Source organism: Arvicanthis niloticus, chromosome X, assembly GCF_011762505.2.
Source record: "Arvicanthis niloticus isolate mArvNil1 chromosome X, mArvNil1.pat.X, whole genome shotgun sequence".
Lineage (NCBI taxonomy): Eukaryota > Metazoa > Chordata > Mammalia > Rodentia > Muridae > Arvicanthis > Arvicanthis niloticus.
The window spans coordinates 42,069,312-42,094,570 of record NC_047679.1 but is presented as its reverse complement, the minus strand read 5'-3'; the positions used below and the strand labels follow the sequence as shown (position 1 = coordinate 42,094,570).

The following is a 25,259-nucleotide window of genomic DNA, read 5'->3' as shown; positions in this document are numbered from 1 at the left end:
TTCCAAAATTGTTTATGTATAACACCTACAATGGTTAGACCTGATAGAAAGACAGATTTTTTTCATTCAGCTGAAATAATTGTATAACAAACAAACTTAACAAGAAAAAAACAGAAACCACAAAGAAACAAATGTATTGTCATTTGTGATGTTCTGTAAAATAGGATGTTTTATTAGTCAATGGTGCGGAAACACACACACATTACCTTCTCTCTTTTGTCCTCCTTCTGCTTCCCCATTTTTTCCTGTTCCCTTTGTGTATGTGTGTATCTGTGTCTTTTACTCACTTTTCCTGTCCTCTCATTATATCAATGATGACTTCAATAGCTTTGATCAAGGAAAAATCTCACCTAAAAGTGATAATAAGCCAAGAGTGGTGACTCGTGCATGCAATTTCAAATGAAGGGAATGCCAGGTCCTAAAAATTGGTGCAGATCTGAGGCCAGCCTAGGTTATATAGTAAGTTCCAGGACAACCTGGAATATACTGTTGTATTCTGTGACATTCTGTATCAACAAAAGGATGATCTAGTAATAACTCACTTGTGTATTTTAGGGAGCATCAAGTTAGCACATGGATTGGAAATCCATGTGTGAATCAAAAAATCCTATACACTTATGAGTATCACCATATTAAAGTTGTACTCCACAGAAACAGGAACAGCAGGAGTAACTATCCTCTTGGCTCCAGGTCAAACCCAATCAGGAATAGACATTTGTCTGGCTAATTGTTAGAACAGGTGGTTTGAAGTTCACTGTATAAATGACTGCAAAGAGCATAAGAAAATCCTCATTTGAGGCTAGAATGTGACACAGTAACAAACGAACAAAGATGACTAATGTGTTGCAGCAGCCGGAGACTATAGAAATCTAAAGTGAATTGTGAGGATCTGCCCTGGTGTAGTAGCACATGCTACCTATAATCCCAGCATTCAGAGGAAAAAGGCAGTAGGATGAAGAATTGAAGGTCATATTTCATCCTTCATAAGACCTTGCTTCAAAACAAACAAATCATGAAGCTCTCTAACACACACCAGAAGCTGTGATCATTGGGAATGACAAAAGTGACAGCAACCATTTCAACTTGTCCCTCTCGCAGAAAGATTCCTGGGTCTTTAATTAGGAAAGGCATTTATAACACAAATCTAGATGACTGCTTTTATGGTGGAGCACAGCGAGAGCATCTGAGCCGTGTTTGAACACCTCTCTAACAAAAGACAATACACAAAATGGGGAGTCACAGGTCATGAAGAAATACTGACCTGTTAAAATTCCACAAATATCTGGAGAGTTCTTGGAATAATACACAAGGCTTATAATTAAAAGGGTGCCTAAATCAACTAATCTGTACATCAGCTTGGAAGATGGAATTCACATATAACAATAAATGAGAATACATAGACAGAACCAGTTAAAACAAGTTATTACTTGAGAGTGGCGGCTCATACCTGTAATCCCAACACTTAAGAGGCTGAAGTAGAATGACAGCTATTAGACTGAGACCAGCCTGGACTACATGGTACATTTTAAAACAGCCTGAGCAATAATGTGAAACCTTATTTAAAAACAAAAGCAAGAAAGGTGAAGGTGAGACGCTGCTCAGTTGATGTATTTAGTCTTTGTCTAGCATGCACAAACACCTGGGTTTGATCCCTAGCACCATATACAACTGAACATCAAAGGGCATGCCTGTCATGCTAGCACTTGGGAGGTCTCTACACAAAGATAAGAAGTCTAAAGTCATCCTCAGCTGCTCAGCAAATTCAAAGGCGTCCTGGAGTTCACGAGGTTCTGTCAGCAATACTAGTTTGTTTTTAAAAAACGCCTTATGCCAAAAACTTTTTTTTTTGTAGAAGAAGTAATTTTAATGTAGCATAAGATGCATTTGAATTAGGAGAAATTTTCTGTGATCGGCATAATATTTTACAATAAATACACTGAAAAGTTTAGCCAGAAGAAACATCAGGAGGTCCCTGGGTGGGTGTCAGTGTCTGTGCCACCTGGAGACACAATGCTCTTCATTTGTGGCAAGCCATGAGCGTCAAGAATACACTTAACCTAAGAGTGCCTGTATGCTGTCTTATTTCTGGAAAAAAGCAGGCCACTGAAGAATAACCATTTCCAGTCAAGTTTATGAGAGAATAGAAAGAAACCTATCGAACCGATCTGGGCAATGTGAGTAGAAGCAAAAACCTGGTCAATGTATATAGCAATACGGTCATGGAAGAGGGCAGCCCTTTCTCTTCCTAATTAAAGACCCAGGAATCTTTCTGCGAGAGGGACAAGTTGAAATGGTTGCTGTCGCTTTTGTCATTCCCAATGATCACAGCTTCCGGTGTGTGTTAGAGAGAATCTAAATCTTAGGCTAGAACAAAAACTTTTACATAAACTACTTAGAACTCCTTTTCACTAGAAACAATTTGCAAGTCACAGGGCTACATGCACCATGATTTGAGCAGTATTCATTTTGAGAATAAGTTATTCTGTTCTTGCAAGTATGCGTGAGCACACACACACAAACAGACACACAGACACACCCACACCTCTGTCAATTGTGCTGAATTATGAGGAATTTGTGCCTGAGAGCCATGGGTTTTCAAATCTTCCATCCTTGGTATCAAATAAAAGGAAAATTACTAACTTTTCTATCACTCAGTTTCCCTCTTGAATGTTTCTAAATTCCATAGTCAGTAATCAAAATTTTATAATTCTTTTTTTTAAAGCCCATATACACAATCTCACATTGTGTTTTCAGAATCCTGTTAAAAACTTCCAAAACATGGGGCAGGAGAGACAGTTAAATGAAAATCTTGATCATTGATATCCTGAAGTGTAGTTTTGAGATTTTTTTCACTCTGTTTTATTTGTGAGACTGTGTCAGTAATATAGCCCTGCCTGGCCTAGAACTTTTGGCAATTCTTCTGCCTCTGTTTTCTGAGTCCTTGGATTACAGTGTGCACCTCCACTCTGGACATCTTAAGTGTCTTTTATATGACTTTCAGTTCCTCCAAGACAGACTTTTCTCTCCTCTTGATAGACTTACCCATTGTTGGCTTATGTATGTTTAAAAATGACGATACATGAAAATTGTCATTATCCCATTTTGTCCTGAAGTCTTTCCATTTTCACCAACATCCCAGGAAATAATCACTTTCATTTATGATTCAGAAATGGAAGAATGGTAGTAGTGTTGATTCCTTTAGCCAGACTTTTTGCTTAACTTTAAATGTACAAAATGAATTTATTAAATTCAGCTATAATAAGAAAAAAATGCTAAAATTACTGCACAAGCCTTTGTCTTTAAAACATTTCCTGATAAGCAGCTTAGTGTAGTTCGGGTTGCTGAATCTTAAACCCATAAAACACCTTAAAAGTGTATACATAAATGTGGGTAGGAGCAAGCCCAGTGAAACTTGGTGAGTCACACACACAAAGAATGTGAAAGTAGGAAGGGGGGATGTTTGAGAAGAATGAGGCTTCCACAGGAAGGAGTGAAGATGGAAGAAAGTAATGGGTACCACTATTACTAAAATTCACTATATACATATATAAAGCTGCCAAAGAATAATCAAATAAAATATAGTATAAAAATCATATTTATAACATAGTATAACAAAGATTTATAGAATAGCATAAATCTCAAAATTAGTACTATAAAATCAGTTAATTGCTATTAAATATAGTTAAAAAAAAATAAGGGCAAACGTCATGTCTAGTTCCATTACCTAAATATAATGACTCTAACTAAGTGTCCTTTTTCCTAGCCTACTTTCTAAAAATAGGTGATTTTTAATTTTTATTACATTTTATTTATTTGTTTGAGTGTGCCTGGTGGTGTGTGCATGCTCTTGCTAACCAGCCTCAGGCTTGCTTCTTAAAAACATACCAGAACTCATGCAGGAAGTATATTAATATGTAGTGGTTTTCATTTAGTGTTACAGCCTAAGTATTTTCTATTGCTATTACGTAATATCCATAAGTGACCTTTTACATAGAGTAACAAAGTAATTCATTTAATTATATACTATAGATCACTTTCACATCCTCTTTTTTATTATTGTTTAGTGATACATTTATGTTCATTTTTGTGATCATCATTACCTTGGATGTTAATAAATTATACAAAATTATTTTCCCTATGCCATGTCATTTACACTAACTCTTTTTTATTATGGCTGTGATAAAATACCCAGGAACACAATTTAAAGGAAGAAGTGTTATTTTAGGCCTAAAAGCGTATGCAGTTTTGGTCATGGTTCCTTGGCCCCACCACCCTGAGTCTGTGTCAGGTAAGAGAATCATGGCAGAGAAGATATAATGGCCCAGAATGGTTCGCCTTCTAGTGCCTTAGTAGAAAGAAAGTATACCTATACTATCTGGCATCATCTTTTTTATCCTTTTATCCTACCCAGGCCATAACCTAAAAATTGTGCTAACCACACTCACTGTGGTATTAATTTCTTTGATCATTTCTGGAATTGCTTTCAAACATGCCCAGACATGTGTTTTCATAAACTAGTGTCTTTTGGTGTAATTAGAATGATAACCACAATGAACTATTATCCCTTTATTTTTTTATAAGAAGCATATTTTTCTTCAATTAAAACTAGAGTAAAAATTAAATTTATATGACTATGATAAACTTAGCTGTCTTAATTTAATTAAGGATTCTGATTTTTACTTAGATATGCTTTTATTTTTTGTTTATCTTTGCATGTATTTTCATGACATTAGAGGAAGAAGGAGGTTCCTATTAGTTGACATGGTCTCATTTCTGCTTACTCTATTGGCATCTTCTGCTAAAGACTACCTAGAACCAAACACAGGTCATCTGCAAGAGCAGCAATTGCTTTTAACTGCCAGGCCATCTCTCAAGCCCACAATTCCCAGTTTTGTGCCATACTGGAGATCAAATCATTCCTCTGTACTTGCTAGAAAAGCACCCTACCAGCTGAACCACAACCAGAGCCCTAGCCCCATGGAATCTTGGTGTGTGTCCACTGACTTTTAGCTAAATAATAACATATCATCCTAGAGTAGATAATTATATGAAAAGATCTATTCATGATGCTGCTAGGAAAAGTTTCCTTGTTCAAGTGAAGCTGGGTGGATTAGAGCTTAGTTTGTTCATTTATTGTCATTTGGCCAGTAAATTGGGGACTCACTGGTCTCACCATTCATTCATAAGTCTTATGGATGACAGAGGAAAGGTGAATTACTAGCCCACATAATCCTTGCTATCTGGTTGGATGACTGGAATTTTCCTTGTATAGAAAGCTAGGTTCTAAAAACAGACAGAAAACAAACCACACAAAATTGTTGTAATGCCATTGTTTCCATTATGTTAGCTGGCATGCAACTGGCTAAAGTAACATGCAATTGGCTACAAAGAATACTATCAAAGGACATACAGGTAAAAAAAAAAAAAACATTGTGCAACCATTTTTATCATCTACAAACAATGTGTTATGATCACCACTCAGTTACAGACCCCATGCCACGTAACCTGCTCTAGTGTAATAATACCCAGTGTGGTGTTGGGCAGCCAGTAGCCTTGACATTACAGAAGCAATGATGGCTTTGTAATACTGTCTCTACTGCCTATCTAGCCCACTGTCTGTTGTTATTGGAATAAATCAGGAAATTATTTTCAACATCTCCTGGAGATATGAATTCTTAGATGCGGAAAACATGATCCACAAAATAATTTAAGCACAAAATATGTATTAAGACATGTCAGCTATTTGATATTAAAGTAGAGGTAGTTATATTGTAGTTGATGGTTTAATCAGCAAAGGGGGCAAGGAAATGAGGAAGAGGAAAGTGAGCAGACGAGATAACCAAAACTGTTTATGTATTAATAAGATTTATGAACCCCCCCTTACTTCTGGCTAATTATCTGTTGCTGGGTAGTGGTGGCATACTCCTTTAATCTCAATGTGGGGCAGAGGCAGGCAGATCTCTGAGTCTACATAGTATGTTCCAGGACATCCAGGGCTACACAGAGAAACCATGTCTTGAAAAACAAAATGAAACAACAACAACAACAAAAGATCTGTGATTTGGAGTTTTTTGTGGTTTTGGTTTTGGTCTTGGTTTTGGTCTTGGTTTTGGTTGCTTGTTTTTGAGGAGTTTCAGTTCAGGTACACTGAACTGGGCAGGTAGTGCTGTTCCCAGAAAGGCATGGAGTTATTTAAAAAAAAAAAAAAAAAAAAAAAAAAAAAAAACCCTCAGTGCTAGACATGGACATTTTTCCAATGAATTAATGGTCAGGAAGGTCCTACTGGTCCACTCAAACAACATAGGATGTTGCTCTTGGTTGTTCCCCATAACTAGGTGGTAAGACCCTATTTTTTTGAAGATACCACATGCTTTTGTTACAGGACATGGAAACATTTACCTGAAACTGACTTGGAAACTTCCTCCCTGTTGGATAGCTTTAGTAGTGCCAGAAGATTCTGTACAAGTATCTGAGGTAGAAAATGACACTAATAGCATTACTCAATGCTAGAACCTACTTGCTAAAATGCCTGAAAGCTGATCACTAATGCTAAGAACTGATATCAAGTATATGTAGGAGGAGCTAAGGTGGGAGGAGTAGGGAGAGGAAGAGGAGAAGTAAGAAGAGGAAAAGGAAGAGGAGAAGCTAGGAAGAGCAGAGATATAGGATAGATGCAGAGCCATGCAGGTATGGAGAGCAGTCATGGGTAACAACTTTTATTTAGGTTAGCTAATTGGGAAACAACTTTCTTTGTATGGGCATATTGTTATTGAGCATTACTAAATATATAAAGCCTTTGATTAATCTTTAAGCATTAGAATCTCATTTTATTACTAGGCCCACCCACATGGATGGCAGGATGATCTGGACACTGCCCAGTCTTGCAGAGACAGCATGGAAGATTGGCAGAGCCATCTCCCACACTGGTGTCTCATGGGTGACAGGGCTGGTGTTTGTGGCTGGCTGTTTCTAGCTGCTGTGCGCACATGGCCTCCAGCTACTGAAAATGGCTGCTGAGCTAGGCAGAGCCACCACAGCTTAGACAGTCGGCTATACCAGCGGCCATTTTTAAATAATTACTACAACAAAGTAGTGCCCTAGGTAGGGCACGAATTCACTAGAAATTTAAGTCTATTCACCTGAGAGTAACAGATGTATTAAAAAAAAAAAAAGAAAGAAAATGAGTGAGTGATTGGCACTGATAGGAGTCACGTGACTCCAGCTTGGGAACTGTGAATAAAGAGACTGCTGACAGGCAGGTTTTCTGCTGAGAGAAATTGTAGAGCCAAGAGAGCCAAATAAGCCTCTGTTGTAGAACAGTTACTGATTTAAGTATAAAGTTAAAATATAGAGATTATTTGCTTTTAGGAAAGATTTATAAACAGATTTGTCCAAATCACATGGAGATTATCACCCACAGTTTGGAACTTAGATAGGGAAAATTGTCACTGACTCTAGAGTAGAGAGTACAGTGTATAAGTGAAAGCTGCTCTGGAGTACAGAGCCAAATAGATAGATGGTATAAATAAAGAACTGTTCTGGGCAGAGGGCTGATCAGAAAGCTAGTGTAAATCAGGTATATTCAGATGATATAAAGTTATATCGCCTCACAGGAGACTTGTGTTTTGTCTAACGTGGGCCCCACAGAAATTCTCGTTCATTTTCTGCTTGGCAAATTAGAGAAAGACTAAGAATAGGCACATACAGTACTTTAGTTAAGATAGGGAAAATTGTCACTGACTCTATAGTAAAGAGTACAGTGTACAAATGGAAGCTGCTCTGGAGTACAGAAACAAACAGATAGATAGTATAAATAAAAACTGTTCTAGACTGAGGGATGAACAGAAAGAGAGTGTAAAACAGGTGTGTTTAAATGATAAAGTTATATTGCCTCACAGGAGACTTGGGTTTTGTCTAACGTGAACCCCACGGGAATTCTGAGTTCATTTCCTGCTTGGCAAAATAGGGAAGGAAGATGGGTGTGATTTTCAGTTTTTTGGTTATATTTTTCCTCTGGGAAAGAGGTCAAGATAAAGGTTTTTATGGTTACTGGCTCAAGGATAGTCTGTTTAGAAAAAAAGATTTTGTCTGTGTGTTTTCAGAAGAGACGATTAAGATGTTTCTGCTGTCCAGAATTATATAGATTAGACATGACAGAGGCAGGCAGCCAGAAGATTAGATTCTGGAATTCAAACAAAAATTATCTTGATACTAAAATTTGTTTTGAGAATTGTATATTGCAGAATACACAGCCTTGGTGTATCTACTCATCAAGCAAGCTGAGCAGACCTGCTCGAATCTCTGATGTCCTGGAATTGCAGCTGGATACAATGAAGACACAGACATCGAAGGCTTATTAATTTACCCTTTCCCCAACCCCTCTTTTAATATCTCAACACCGAAATTCAGCTTGAAGAAGTTAATGAAGAGTTGGCGCCCCTATTCCCTGGGCTTAGGGACTGAAGTGGCTAATATTGGGCTGTCATTCTAAAGAAAAGTAGTGGTTTTGTTGAAACAGGGAGGAATAGCTAGGATTTATTGTATAACCATAACCTATTGGTAGAAATCTGTATAATTGTTATCAAGCTAAAGTTATATATCTTAAATGGTACAAAATTTACTTTGATTTCAAATTTAAGGGTGTCATTGGTACGAGTTTCTTATTGATATAAAAGTGAGATTAATATTGAGATGTAGGAGGATGGAGAGCCATGCAGGTATGAAAAGCCGTAGTGGGTAACAACTTTTATTTACATTACACACTATCTCCTGTCTGCTCCTTGTCAATATTGAAGATAAGGTCTTTCTCTCTGCCCCCAGACCATCACTCCTCACCCCTTTCCCCTAAATGGCAATTCCCTCCAAGGTAATTCTTGTGACCTCCCACAGCTGCTAGGCTTGAGGGATTGTCTCATTGGGTTCATCTATCTCATCTTAAGCCCTTTACACTTCCACTTCAAAATAACTATTCTTACACATCAACCCAAAACTCATTGTCATTGAGTTTTTTCTTCCTTGGACAGGTCAGGAAAGTGGAACTCTAATTTTGACAACTTTGACTTCCCCACATACTTGGTTATAGTGGATAATCCCTGCCCTTCCTTCCATTCCTCCTTCTTGGCTTCCTTCCTTCTTTTTTTGAAAACGTGAACTTCTAGAGACTGAAGAAAAGGCCATCCAGTGGCTGCCCCAACTTGGGCTCCATCCCATGGGTGAGCACCAAACCCTGACACTAAAGCTGGTACCACGCTGTGCTTGCAGACAGGAGCCTGGCATGACTGTCCTATGAGAGGCTCTGCCAACAGTTGACTGAAACAGATGCAGATACTTACACCCAACCATTGGACTGAGGATGGGGACCTGTATAGAAGACTTAGGGTAAGGATTGAAGGAGCTGAAGGAGATTGCAACCCTATAGGAAGACCAACAGTGTCAACTAATCCTTCAGAGATCCCAAGAGTAAAGCCACTAACCATAGAGCATACATAAGCTGGTCTGTGGCCCCTGGCACATGTGTAGCAGAGAACTGCCTTGTCTGGCCTCAGTGGAAGATGATGCACCTAATCCTCTAAAGATTTGATGCCCCCAGGAGGAGGGTGCCCTGAAGCTCAGAATACCCAAGATATAATCCACAGACCACATGAAGCTCAAGAAGAAGGAAGACCAAAGTTTGGATGCTTCAGTCCTACTTAAAAGGGGAAACAAAATGCCTATGGGAGGAAATACAAAGTGTGGAACAGAGACTGAAAGGCCATCCAGAGACTTCCCCACCTGGGGATCTATCTCATATACAGTCACCAAACCCAGACACTATTGTGGATGCCAAGAAGTGCATGCTGACAGGACCCTGATATATCTGTCTCCTGGGAGGATCTTCCAGAGTGTGACCAATACAGAGGTGGATGCTCACAGCCAACCATTGGACTGAGCACAGGGTCCCCAATGGGGTCCCCAATGAAGGAGTTAGAGAAAGGACTGAAGGAGCTGAAGGGGTTTGCAACCTCATAAAAAGAACAACAATGTCAATCAATCAGACCCCCCCCCCCCCAGAGCTCCAGGAACTAAACCTCCAACCAAAGAGTACACATAGAGGGACCCATGACTCCAGCTGCATATGTAGCACAGGATGGCCTTGTTGGTGATCAATGGGAGAAGTGGCCCTTGGTCCTGTGAAGGATTGATACTCCAGTGTAGGGAATTCAAGGGCGGGGAGGGGAGGCAGGAGTGGGTGGGTGGGGGAACACCCTCATAGAAGCAGGGGAGATAGGATAGGAAGATTTGGGGAAGGGACTGGGAAAGGGGATAACATTTGAAATGTAAATAAAGACAATATCTAATAAAAATGTTTTAAGGTAATGAACATGTATAATAAAAATATAAAGATTTACTTTTTAAAAAACATTTATGAAAAGGAAAACTGAACTATTAGAAACAAGTTTTGCAGGTGCCTTGGCTTTCAACATGCTCCTGATACCCAAATTTAGTAAGTCATAGATGAAGCTTCGCAACTGAAATGGTCCTAGGGATTCTGCTCCATCTCCATCTTCTCAAAATTGGATTATTCTTGAAAAAACAATGGACACAAAAGACTGCAATAAAAGTGTACATAGAATAAAGTTGTTACCACACCAAATGTGCAATGGCCAAGTATCGGATATCTACTCCAGGATGAAGGCCAAATCTGGATCAGGGTATCTACTTGACTGGATCTAGAATCAACTATCAGCCAAGCCAGAAGGCACCCATAAGAGATTTTCTCTTATCAGTTCAGTTAAAATGCAAAGACCCATCCTAAATGTGAATGACACCTTCTGTTGGCAGCTCAGAAAAAAAAGGAAAACAGGAAAAGCTTTTTGCTTTTTGCCTACCTGCCTTCACATTATGCAGGGAAGCTCGTCTAAGCTGGTTGCATCTTGCCTTGGCTGCTGCTGCCATTCTTCAGTGACGTGACTAAAGTTATGTGACTGGACTCAAGTCCATGCTGAAGGAACTCCAATTTCTTCCACACTGCCCAGAATGCTTAGTCAGCAAGATACTAGGCATAAGCCTATAATAACAATAGGGCTGGAGCACAAAGTAAGAAAATAAAGTGGTAGATGAGGGCTGCAGATGCTGAATTCTAATAAATTGCAAACAACAACAACAACAAAAAAAAAAAACAAAAAGAAAAAAATTCAAAATTATCCAATTGACCCTAAAGAGTTGTTACACAGGTCTTACTACATTTACTGTGCCTTTTTAAAAAAAAGTTATTGGAGATCAAAGTAGGTTCTTGCACAGTGCTAAGGAAGTAAGTGTTCTTTCTACCTCCGAACTATGCCTCTAGCCCTTTCTTTTTTTCTTTTTCCATGCATCTGTGAGATCCCAGTTACAGCCATCCATTTGTCATTCCTCCCTCAGCAAATACTCCTGCCTGACTGTGCCTTCTTGAAAATATATTTGAACTGCCACCTATCTTGAGAGTTTTTCTTTTGACACCAGGCTCCTCCCCTGTCTGGCACCCACTAAAGTGCCTCCTTTCCAATGCTCATCACACTTGCACTGACACTGCTCATCTCTTTCTGTCTATACCAACTTGCCAAGTTCTTAATTAAGAACTGGCTTTGCTTCCTGTTCCCAAGTTACCTTCTAGGTCTCTTCAGTAGTGTGGTAAATCTGCAGAAAAGAGGGACAGAAGGGAAAAACACAGTGATCCAGTATTTAAAAAAATGGAATGCTCAGTGAAAACTAAACCATTTTGTTTTGTAACATTACGTCTCAATAAGCAAAAGAAAACATCTATGATAATAATTTATTATATGTGTTTTGCCTGCTGATAAGCTCATTTCTTCAATTAGTGTACTTTCTGGAGAAGAAACTTCAGTGACGTTTTTCTAGTCACAATTACCTGATTCTCATAGATTGCTTTTCACTTTAATCAGAAGAAGAAGTATCCAACATCATACCAAATATAGCTATCCATTTGTCAAATATGAATCACATGCTATGTCTAAGCAGGGTTTGGGGTATAGGGAAACATGAGTAGACTAAAGCTTATATTCAGGGAAGAAGAAGATATAAAATAAGTATACAAGTAAATAAGTATATAAGTAAAATAAGTAAATAAGTATATATAAATATATAAGGAAATAAACTAACATAACTGTTATCAGATTAATGAGTTGGCCCATCTTGAAGTAGAAAACTTTAAAGAGACCTACAGAAGGCAGCAGCCGGGGCTAGTATGCAGGCCTATAATCCTAGCTACTTGGGAAGCTGAGGAAAGAAAATCTTGAGTTAAAAGCCTAACTTGACTACAGAGAAACTTGAAATTCAGCCTGGGCACATTGTCAGACTTTCTAAGTGAGAGACATAAATAAAACATAAAATGGATAGAAAATAGACCTCAGTGGCCAAGTGTTTCCCTAGTTTGTATGTGACCTTCCTGGGTTTCATACCCAGGAACAACGAGGGGGGGGGAATAAAATTAAAAACAGGAGAAAGCAAATGGTTATTATTAAATTTAAAGAAAACAAACAAATAAAAAATCCCAAACAGGACTTCTAACGAGGCATATCTGCCCTGTAATCTGAGTTCTGGGATGACTGATGGATTAGGAATGTGAGTTCAAGACCTTCCTGAGCTCCATAACAAAAATAACAACAAAATTAAAACATACAGAACTTTAAAAACAAACGGAACTGAATTCAAATTCATTTCTACCACCTACTGCTTACTTTTGAACAAATTATGTGATTTCCCTTAGCCTAGCTGTCTCGTCTTTAAGGAAATGAAAGGTCTCTCTACCTTCAGGTTATTAGAAGAATTACATCATTCATAAAAATATTTCACATGGTATAGATACAGAGTGGGTAATTAAGGCATAGTAGATATAATGATTATGGTAATATATTGAAACTAATGAATAAAATTTCTGAATGATTATTTTGAAATAAGATTTCCTTGCATAATAGCATATGATATTTAAAAAAACACTCTTTCACTCTACACATACAAATATAGAAAATCCTAAAAAGATTGTGCAACCCAAACCCCTCCTTCTGAAAGTGAAATTCTATCACTACCACAGAGGCCACCATAGCTGCCTAGAGTCTGGCTGATGAAGACTCACTGTAGACTTCCAGTCTGAAAAATGCCTGCATTCAGCTCAAGGTATGCACCTTGATGCTAAATGCTTGAGCTCTCTTGTTTCAATTTGGAACTATTTTTGAAGATTCACTTTAAATCTTTCTGGTAACCTCTGGATTTACTTCCCTCATTCCCCCACAGAGGGAACCTATTCTCCATAAACATGCTCCCCAATGTCCTTTCGAAAGCCTGCTTTAGGGCAAACCTTAATGGAGTACAAGTACAGGTAAGACACTGTCATTGAATAGGGTTGGCAAACATCACTGTAAACAGCCACATGGTAAAAAGGAATATTAGGCTTTGTTGCACCATGTGTTCTCTGCCATGTCTGGTTGACCATTCTTATGTAAAAGCAGTCACAGACTATACAAAATATAAATAAATAAATAAATAAATAATAAATAAATAAAATATAGTAGACAGCATGGGATATGTTAGGGAACTTGCCTATCATAACTAAGGCCTTAAATTCCATCCCCAACACTGACAATAAATAAACAAACAAATAAACAATAAATAAATAAATAAAGTCTAGTTTATATACCCTGAATTTCAATTTTAAATTTCATATAATTTTCACCTGCCAATAAATGAATAAATAAATAAAGTCTAGTTTATATTCACTGAATTTCAATTTAAATTGCATATAATTTTCACATGCTCTAAAATATTTTTGACTTAAGTTTTTGGGCTTTTAAAATCATATTAAAGTTAAAAATAATAAAACATGCCAAGTGTGATGTAGTGCTACATGTCCTTAATCTTCCTAGCATGTGGACGGCACAGGTGGACAGATCTCTGTGTGTTAGACACCAGCCTGGTATACATAGGGAGTTCCAGGACAGCTGGAGCTACATAATAAAGAGGCCTTCTTTCAAGAATAAGAAAAACCAAAAAGGAAAAGAGAAAAGAAAGGAAAAGAAAAGAGAAAAAGAAAACATCCTTAGCTCACAAGACTCTAAAGCTATCATAAAGTTAGATTTGACCAATGGCTCATAGTTTTCAATTCCTGGGCTGAATAAAAGATTAAGACAGTCATGCACATGTAAAGCTAATGTTTTAGTAAACAAATATACAAAAATTGAAATTATGAACTCCTTGGTCTTGTGTGGAGCATACAAAAGACCTTTTTCTGACTCCAGGTCAGAAGAACACATGAAGAAGGAAAATGGGGGGAAAGTATTCATAAATCCTTCTGAACAGCACAGCAGCATAAAAATCACACTCAGCAAAATAAAACAAAATGCTTCAATGTTCATAGTTGGAGGTTTTCTGTTGAAAAAAAAAATGCTATCTCTATTACTAAATAGAATTAGGGGATTTAAGTCACTGTCTTGTGGCTGTACCTTTTCATTTAAAATAAAAACGCATCCAGATTTAATGGCACATGCCTATAATGCCAGCACTTGTGGGATCGAAGCAGGAGGATAAGGAAGTCAAGATCATTAACTCTGTAAGGATTGCAAAACAAGTCTAAGCTAACTGAACCTTGTTGCAAAAAAAAAGTTTAAACAATTGAGATTTTTTGTTATTCATTTAATATTTACAAAGAATATACCTAAGTGACTTACTGATACAGCATAGAAGAAAAAAAAGATACAAGCTTATACTTGGAAAAATGTCAGTCCGTCAGCATTCAACAACCTTCTTGTAGTCCATTTCTTTTCAGAAGAAACAACCTAGCCAAATGTATATAAATAGGAAACAGGTGTTTAATTCCCAATTCTCAAATCTGTTGACTTCCTAGATTGCCATAGTGTTTCCTTTTGTTCTTGATTGGCTTATCTTCCAATTTCACTACTTCTAAAATTAAAGCACAATACCTTCCTCTCTCTGTGATCATTTTTATTTTTGCTCTGATTCTGTATAAACTTGCCCTTGAAACCATTCTTGTGGTTCCTCTTCCTGTATCCCTTCAGTATGTGATTTCTCAAACTCTCCTTTACTAGTCATTAATTTTTTCCATAATTCCCTCCATCACGTCCTCTCATCAAATGAATACAGTATTTCCTTGGGATTAATGGGAATGAGTGGAAGTGACAGGAGTCTTCTCTATGGAGTTATATTGCTATACTGAGAAATATGAAGGCTAGGGGTGCTGATCTCAGATGATACCAACTGCAATAGATGGCTAATAACTATGTCCTTGACTTTCGAAGTGTCCAGGTTTTTCTCTTTAGACACTTGAAGACTAAGTTGATCTACATTTGTCATGATGAATTCTGATGCCAGAATCTGGGTAGGAGAACTGTCATGAAACACAGTGTCCATAATGTATTGCTTATATAACTCCACCACCTTCTGTTCCAGGTACTCATTGAGCACTGCATTTGACATAGGCTTCTGCATTTGCAAGCTGCTTTTCTCTTTGATGCTGGTTATCCTCCAGTAGGATGAGTACCGCTGGATAGGTTTGAGGGGAAGTTCGGTGAGCTGAGTAGAAATGGAATCCTCCATGGACAAAGAAATCTCAGATGACTTTAGCAAAGGACCATCTTCAAAGCTGCTCTCGGAGGGAAAATCTGCCATTACTGAGTTAATGGCCATCACCTGTCCCCCTGCAATATGTAAGTCATTGTAATTTTTGCAAATACTTTTACAAGAAGGTGGAACCAAGTAGGTCTCCCTGATCACATCTCTGCATATGCCAACTGCAGCTAAGGCTGGACTTTCAAATACAGGGTTGGTGTTGGCCTGTAGCACTGTTCTGCTCTGGCTTCTGCTGTGCTGACTAGCTCTTGCATGCACTGATGAAATAACTTCCCAGAGGATTTGCAGCTCACATAAAGACTTTGAACTTGTGTTTCATCCACAGAGGAATATGAAAGAGCAGCAACAGAACTTGTCTCTTCATCCTGGTCCCCAGCCACCGGCTCATTATAAGATGCACAATTCCAGTGAATGTCCTTCCAGTAGGTAAGTCCACTAAGATATCCTTCTGACAGCATTCTGAAAAGAGAATTCATGAGAAATAGTGGGAGAAAAGAAGACTAGAAAAAATTAATTTGCACTGGCTATATAAAAAATGAAAGATGATTAAATTCATTCACTCACCAGGCCATCACTCACTGTATACTTGATGTATACCATGCCTATAGTATATGCTGGAGATACAAAGAAGAAAGGCTATAACTCATCTTTCTCTTATGGAAGAAGATAATCTAGATATAAATAATCTCAATATTATAATACTGGGGATTATAACAGTGGTAGCCACAAAGGTAGCATAAAGAAAAGGACCCTAACATAGCCAAGGACATAAAAGGAAGACTCACCAGATGTGGCATGTGTCAGTGCAGCTCAAGCATAAAGGGTAAATAGAAGTTGGGGCTACAGACATACAATTAGAAGAAGGCACTGTGGCATGGCCTATTCACTACAAAATAAAAAGCTGAGAAGAAAAAAATGGGACTGTACAATAGTACAAAATTTGATTACAAAGGGCTTTGGGAATTGGACAAAAGAATTATGTTGTGCCCAGGAAAAAAAAGCAATTGGGATAAAGGAGTGATTCTGTGTTTGGTTACATTGATGAAACAATTGACAAGAATTCTGAAACTAGTTGATGACTGATAAATTATGAAAGACCAATGTTTCCCCCTACCTTTTAAAGCTATGTTGGATTTTCTTTGTATTTTTCTCACATCACAGAATATATCCTAGAAATGTCTACACTCAACTAACAAGTTTACCTCTACCCTAGTTATTAAAATTCCTTTCTGACAGTAAGCCTTCTCACACTTTCCCTCCCCCTTCCATGTCTTTAGCAGTTGTCATTGAAGTCTGGGGTGGAGAGAACAAGCCAGAAACCAGCAGCTGCATTTTCTAAAAAAAGGAACACACTGGCATTCCTGGAATTTGAGCAACAGGCAACAGTAAGGAGAACTGGTTGTCTTTGATCACAAGGGCTGGGCTACTGAAACAGACCTGTCAATTTGACACTGAAAATGAAAAGTCAAAGGAAGTGTAATTTTTAAAGGTACATAACATTATGCTTTTCAGTTTCAGCCCTTCTTTTATATTCATGCAGTTTCCAATTAACTAAAATGTTCCTTTTAAAAATTGTACAAGGATAATGTTGTAAGTATCTGTATTTTGGGAATTATTTTCAAAGTATAGTAATCAAATTCACCAGTTGCTTAAACATAAACAAAGTGAAGTAATGCAACAGAAAGATACAAAGCTACATTTTCAACTAATCTGTGAATAATAATGCTTGTATTCTTAGTATAAGGACAAAAGAGAAAATATAATGCCAACCTTAAAGAAATACTTTCAAAGTACAGTTCTAACCTCAATAAAACTAGTATCCAGATGAAAAGATAAATTGTAAACACATGAGAGGATAACATGCCAAGCAGCAAAGATGACCATAAAGGCTCTATAATAGTGATGAAGCTACTTCCCCAACCTATCCTCACCAGGATGTAGCATGCCATTCTGCTCACAGGCTCAGAATATCACTGGGAATCACGGCAAAAGTTCACTGTTGACTTTTCAATTTCTATATAAATTTTAGAGAATCTTGACAGAGACTGTCCTGGACAACATAGAGAGAATCTAAAACATTAAAAATAAAATAAAAGTTGACAGGGAACGCATGTCTCAAAACAAGCAAGCAAACAAAAACTAAAAGTCAAGCATGGTGTTGTGCTTCCAAAATCTTGGCACTTGGGAAGCTGAGGCAGAAGATCTGGAGTCTAAGCCCAATCATGTCTCATATAAATCAAAAGAAAAGAAAGATGTGAGTATACTAATAATGAAAAAAATGTTTTTGAGATGCTATAACTGGAGATTTTGAACTTCATAATCTAACTTCAGAACCATTAAGAGCTTAGGGCATAATATCTATACATAAGTATCATGAAGTCAGGAACCAACTGCCCTGTCCAGCAAGGCTCCAAGAATGGACCTGATTAGAGTGTATAGGGAAAAGATAAACACACAGAAACACAAATAAAAAGCCTGGATCAGGTGGACCAGGCTCTCTAATGGAGAAACCACAGCACCCCGGGAGCTCAGTGTGTTTATTATTGTGCTGGCTGGTCTTGTGTCAACTTGATGAGCAGGCTAGAATTAGCTGAATAGAAAGAACCTCAACTGAGTAAATGCCTCCATAAGATTTCCTGTAAGGAATTTTCGTAATTAGTTACTGATGAGGGAGGGCCCAGCCCATTGTGGGTGGTACCATCCCTGGGCTGGTGGTCCTGGGTTCTATAAACAAAACAGGGTGAGCAAGCCATGAGGAGCAAGTCAGAAAGCAACATTCCTCCATGGCCTCTGCATTAGCTCCTTCCTCCAGGATCCTGACTTGTTTGAGTTCCTGTCTTGACTTTCTTTTGGTGATGAACATCAATGTAGACATGTAAGCTGAATAAACTCTTTCCTCTCCAACTTGCTTTTCAGTCATGGGGTTTTGTCACAGCAAGAGAAACCCTAACTAAGACAATTACATAGAGTTAAATAGAGATTTGGCGTTATTGCATGTAGCTGAACAAGGAGGGTGGGTGATTCCGTACAGATAAAAAAAGGCATATAACTGAACCACGAAGACAGATTTAGTTAATCTCAGTAGGAGCAGTCTCTATAAGGGAAAATGTGACGCACCGAGCTCCCGACCAGCGGGAAGAAAGACACGCACAACAGTTCCTTCCAACAGCAATTTACTCAGGCCTTGAAAGAAATGGGTGAGCCCCGGGCGATCTGATGGCTCGATCTGATGGCTCTCTCCTCCTCCTAGGGTGAGCCTTATATCCCTGAAATGACGTCCCAGCACACCACATCACGCTACTGCAAGCCATAGGCTCGGGCCTAGCAACGTCAGGTCAGGCGATTGCTAAGTCCTCCCATCTCTCCGCCCAGCCAGGAGTTGTACAGCTCTGGCGCGCATCCTACTGGCGCCATCTTTAGGGCCTGCAGTGTTGGTGTGGCTCTCCACAGGAAAATCTTTCAGGCTATAAATATTTGAAGGAAGAAAGCTGTGGTAGACATTTTCTGCACACACTATTAACACCCACACTTGGACACCCAAAGAAGGCTTCGCCATTTTCTTCTGGGCCTAAGGTTAGAGTCTTTGAGTTGGCTGTGCCTATGCCAACAACACATGCTCACTCAGACAGGATTTCACTCAGTCAGGACTTCCTTTGCTCTCCATACCCTAGCTCCCATGGAGAAAATGCGGAAACAGGAGCTCTCTCGGAAACTCTCTCATGCCTAGCAAGATGCAAAATCAGACAGGCACATGGCTCAGATAGACAGACAGTCCTGAGGCTGCCTTATCGAGTCTCCATAAAAACTAAAAAGATGTTGAAAGCCTGTCTACCAGAAGGATGCCTACAATTGGGATAGAAAGATTGCAAACAGAACTACCAAGAGCACTAACCAGGGGCTACTGGAAGAAGTTGCCAAGGATATGCATGTGATGACATGGTGAAATCAAAGATAGTCTCTATCTCTACATATGCCCATTTTTAACTGATCATCCAGTTCCATATATGAGCATTCTGGAACTCAGAGGTAAGACCTGGGAGGAGGGAGCCACTGAGGTAAACATGATAGGCAAAAGAATAAAAGAGGCAAACAGCACAGTTACTAAAGGCTGGTGCAACTGTAGACCTTTACTACAATAGAACATCATGTCACCATTCCAACAGTGAAAAAAGAAGGAAATAAACACATTTATCTCCAAACATAGTTTGGATAAACATAGTCTACCAAGATGACCAGTAACTAACAGGTGCTCTATTGTTCTCATTATATTATCAATATATTTTATATTATCATTACTATAGTGATACCTCCATGGGCTAGGGAATGAATTAGTTTGACACAACTGCACAAGGAACTGAGTCTAGATCCCTAGCATCCATGTAAAAGTGCTGTGAGATGAAGACAACTAATTAGTTCCAGGACAACCTGGGTTACAGAAAGAGGTCATGACCCAAAGATAAGAATAAATAAATAAATACAAGTTCCACTGTTATCCCTCCCCCCACCCCCCATCCCCCCCACCCCCGCTTGAGAAGCCTGCACTCACCCCTTAAGTGTATTTGCTTTCAGTTCCTTATCTGTCTCTGTTTCTTTGATAGTGATGAAGACCTGAAAATACTGGGTAAAGACCTCAATCTGGTCCCTTTGAAAGATCCCTAGCCTTCATCATCTGCAAGATTGTGAAGTGACTAAAAGAACTTTGATTGACAAAGAGTACTTCCTATGTATTAGGAAACTGTGAACCCAAATTTGAGATAAGGTAGCAAAAATTCCAAGTAAAAGAGCAGAATAGGCATAGATGTGTGTGTGTGTGTGTGTGTGTGTGCGTGTGCGTGTGTGTGTGTGTGTGTGTGCGTGTGTATCTGTGTCTGTCTGTGTGTGCATCTCTGTGTGTCTGTATGTGTGTCTGTGTGTGTGTGTGTCTGTGTCTGTATGTGTGTGTCTGTATGTATGTGTGTATGTCTGTGTGTGTGTTTCTATCTCTCAAATTGTTGCCAGCAATCCCCTACAGGGGATTAATATCCATCATACCTAAAAAATTCAAAAAGAAGCAAAACCAAGAACAATAAATAATCCTATCAGTACATGTGCAAGTGGCAGGGCAGTGGTGGCGCATGCCTTTAATTCCAGCACTCAGAAGGCAGAGGCAGGCAGATCTCTGTGAGTTCAAGGCAAGCCTGGTCTATAGAGCAAGTTTCAGGACAAATAGAGCTACACGGAGGAATTCTGTCTTGAAACACAAAAGAAAAACAAACAAACAAACAAATGTACAAGTGGGGCTGGAGAGATGGCTCACCAGTTAAGAGCACTGACTGCTCTTCCAGAGGTCCTGAATTCAATTCCCAGTAATCACATGGTGGCTCACAACCATCTGTAATGGAATTTGATGCTGTCCATCTTCTGGTGTGTCTGAAGACAACTACAGTGTACTCAGACATAAAATAAATAATTCTTTTAAAAAAATCTACAAGTGAAAAGAACAGATAGTTACTGAAAGAAGGACAACACCGCTAGCTGTCAGGGAAATGCAAATTCAAACTGCTTTGAAATTCTTTGACATCCTAGCCAGAATGGCTTTCATCAAAATATCAACAAATACTGCCAAGGATTTTGGGTAAAGAAGAAGCCTTTGACACTGCTGCTCTGAATCTGTGAAGGTTAATATTGACTGCCAATTTGCCAGGATCTTGAATTACTTAGAAGACAAACTTCTGAGTGTGTGTATATGACTGAATTAGGTTAGCTTCTGGGAACACCTGTGGGTATTAGATTAGGTTAACTGAGATAGGAAGATCCATTTTAATTGTAAGTGGCACCAATCCGTGGGCTGGAATCCTGGAGTAAATTAAAAAAAAAAAAAAAAAAAAAAAAAGAGCAATCTGGGCCCTAAATATCCATCATTCTCTGTATCCTGACTGCAGACACAATGAGACAAGCTGCCTCCTGCTTCTCTCCTGCTCCTGCTGCCAAGACTTCCCCACCATGATGCAATAAACCTTAAACCGTGAGCCCAAATACATTCATTCTTCCTTAAGTTGCTTTTGTCAAGACATTTTGGCACAGCAACAATACAGGTCACTAAGGTAGAATCTGAACTGGTACAGCTACTCAATACAGAGGTTCTTATAAAAACTAAAATGAGATTACCATATGACCCAACTACAGCATTCCTGGATATACACCTGAAGGCCCCTATAACATACCATATTGATACTTGCAAATTCATATTAATACTGTATTGTTCACAATAGCCAAGATATGGAGTCAGGCTCATGAATATCCATTAACAGATAAATGGATTGAGCAAATGGTGTGTGTGTGTGTCTAAAATAATTTTATGCAGCTATAAAGAATGACAACTTGATACTTCACAGGAGTGGGAGTGAAGAGTATTATATGAAGTGAAATAGAATCAGAAAGATGAATCATTTTTCTTATATAGAATCTGGATTTAAATTACAAACACACACAAACACACACGGGGGGGGGGGAGAGAGGGAGAGAGAGAGACATGAAAGTAGAGAGGTGAGAAATATGAATAAAGGCAGAACGGGAAACCAGAGACAGCAATGGATTACATGCTTGGGAGAGGATAACCAAGAAGCAAAGCAAAGCAGGAGGGAAATTATAGCGGGGCTGGGGGTGCATAAAAACAAAGACTAGGTTTGCACATATGTGTCCTAATGAAACACATATATTTGTATGCTAACCTGTGTTCAACACCCTCTTCTTGTGCCCTCAGACACTAGGCACACAAGTGCTACATATACATACCTATAGGCACTCACACATACATATAAAATAAAAATAAATAAACTTTTTTTAAAAAGTAGGACTGGGGAACTAACTCAGTGTCATATTACTTACTTGCCTAGCGGTTGCAAAGTCTTTGATTTAATCCAACTTCCACAAAAGTAAAAAATGATTTTAAAAGTACAGAAAAATATTTTAGAGTAATGAAGAAGAAACAAAAAGAAGGTGACACTTCCTGTACAGCTGGATTGTGGTGAAGAAAAGGGAAGGTGTCAAAAGTGAGCTTTTAAGCTTCTGAAGGATAAGACAGACTCACGTAACAAAGCTGTGGGCAGGTCGGAGGCTCCTTAGACAGGAGGGAATAGCAACACATGTGAATAAGTCTCTCTTGCCTCTCTTATGTTTGGCAGTGACAGACCCTAGTCTATAATATGTTATTTTTCAGAGTCACACATGCCTTGAGAGCCTTTCTTGAAGAGCCTGTCTTTCTTTGACCGGTTCCTATTCAGATAGATTCCAAATCTCCCCTTACTCTTTAGATTCATCAGTCTGATGTGGGAGAGGCTTCTCTCAAGGTGTGGTAATATTTATGAAAAGCACTGATTATCTCCATGCCTTCACAGTAGTGAAGAAAGTCCTAGAAGTTTGTTATTTGTGAAGAGATTTGTTAGCATCTTAATTATGATAAGAAAAATCCCAGCACTTGGAAGGCTCAAGCACGAAAATCATGGAAATTTAAACCCGCCTCTGCTACAGGCTAAGACTGTCAACAACAACAAGAAAAGAACAACAACAACCTGCCATTCTTGTATATGAAGCCAAGTGCAGATTAGTAAAGTGAAAATTCATCCTAGTGTCTAAGGATAGATTTGTCCCCTTAGAGGGAAGAGTAATAGTGTCAGCGAAATCCATTGAAAGAGACAAGGATGAACGCATTCTATTTAACGTCGGATAATATTAAGCACTTCTAATAAAAAAAAAATCCTGTCAAAAATGCTCCAAAGTTTTAATGCCAATATGACACCATAAATGTACAATTAATCTCATGTCACAGTCTACGTTCAGGAGCACAAAAAAAAAAAAAACATTTTATAAAGTCGTGTTCGGTGTCACTGTGTACAAAATGATACATAAAATTTGCATTTCCCAAAAGATATCATTATGTATACACAAGTATTTCAAAATGTCTAACAAATCGCTTCTGGTCCCAAGCATTTAGGATCAAAGATTCCCAACTTGACATTCAGGGGTAAGTTTTCAGAGTGTGGTGAAGTCTAACAGGAAAGCTCAAGATGAATGAGTCCTATAACCAACCCTAGCAGGGGGAAGATTGCTGTGACTTGACCTTGCTCAGGTTAACGTAGTAAAAACCAGCTTCAATAACACAAGCAGCACCTTTGAGTCTAAATATTTTGAAATATGGCACTAGTGCTGTCTGAAATGGGGCTGCAGCATGTTTAGCTTTGTTCCTCTTAAGCCTACGAGAGATGGGATATCTAAGTACAAATATCCGTGTCTAGGGAATGCCAGTATGATGGATATATCCATAAGGCTAGCACTTGAGAGACAAACACAGGAGGAGGCCAGCTCCATCTCTATGCTGTTATGATCCAGGCCAGGCAGGACTCCATTGAAAGACTATGTCTGAAATGACAGCGGGAGAGACAGAAGGAGGAAGATTGATTCCATCATAGAGATAAGTCAATAATAAAACCAGCTTCCAAAAAGAGGAAGTCGGGGGCCTCAGAAACTTTCTGGCATTGTAATAATGCCCCATAATGCACACCACATTGCCTTGTCGCAGATCTTTGTAAAGACTGCAGGAGTTTCAGAAGTACTGAACAGACCCCCGTTTTAGTTTCGGGTGTTAAATTGAGCAGCTTTGGAACAATGCAGCCAAAGTCACCAGATACTCAGACACTATCCGTCAGAAAACAGAATTTATAGTTACATTACCTAGCTTTTCAAAGACTCGGTTGCTTGCGTGTAAAGTGAGAATTCCATTCTCTCTCGAGTGTCCAGAATCTTGACTATTGCCTGAATTTAAGAAGAGGGCTAGTGGATTTACCCAGAATCCGATGTTTCTGAGAGCTGGCAGCAGAGGGCAGTAGAAAGCACAGCACAGAGCTTTCTGAAAGCGTTCTGAAGCTGTGCAGACTAAACTAATGCTGCTGCGCAGAAATTGCAAACAGAAATATACAAAGACAATTGAATTGAGCTGCACTTCAGAGCCCCAGTCTATAATGCCAGCACTCTGAAAACTGACACAGGAACAAAACTGCAAGTTTGAGGCCAACTTGGGCTACACAGCAAGACCAAAAAGGGGTTGCAGGTAAAGCTGGTAAGACAGCTCATTACATAAAAGCATTTGCTGACAAGCCTGATGACCTCACTTTGATCCCCAGAGCCCACTGGGTAGAAGGTGAGAACCAACTTTGGCAAATTTTCTTCTGAGCTCTACATAAGTGTCATTATATGCACACACAAATAAATAAATAATAGGTAGGTATAACTTAGTTTTTAAAAAAAAATTACTTCATCTTATAACCACAATTTAAAGCACCATTAGAATGAACACAGTGTTATGTATTACAGAATCCTTTTAAAACATCACAAAACAGAATGAAAACTTCCTGGGACTGTTTTAGTTTGTTTCTAGCATTTTTTAAATAATTTGTATTGCCCATGAAATGTAAAAAAAAAAAAAAAAAAAAAAAAATGTATCATGGTATCTCAAAGGGATACTTAATTTTATTTGAGGTACTGGACCTAATGGATTTAGCTATTTATATACTTTATTGTTTGAAGTTTTATTTTTTATCTTGGATGTGTGTGTGTGTGTGTGTGTGTATGTGTGTGTGTATGTGTGTGTGTATGTGTGTGTGTAT

The 25,259-nt window shown here is 38.6% G+C and overlaps 1 protein-coding gene across 1 annotated transcript; it reads right to left on the bottom strand.

The window, feature by feature from the left end:
• Nucleotides 1–14,643: 14,643 nt before the first annotated feature.
• Nucleotides 14,644–24,676, bottom strand: Tasl (TLR adaptor interacting with endolysosomal SLC15A4). Its single transcript, XM_034486364.2, is given in 3 exon segments — nucleotides 14,644–15,887; nucleotides 15,890–16,077; nucleotides 24,328–24,676. Coding segments are annotated over 2 exon segments (894 nt in total). The 5' UTR covers nucleotide 16,077; nucleotides 24,328–24,676; the 3' UTR covers nucleotides 14,644–15,180.
• Between the last annotated feature and the right edge of the window lie 583 nt (nucleotides 24,677–25,259).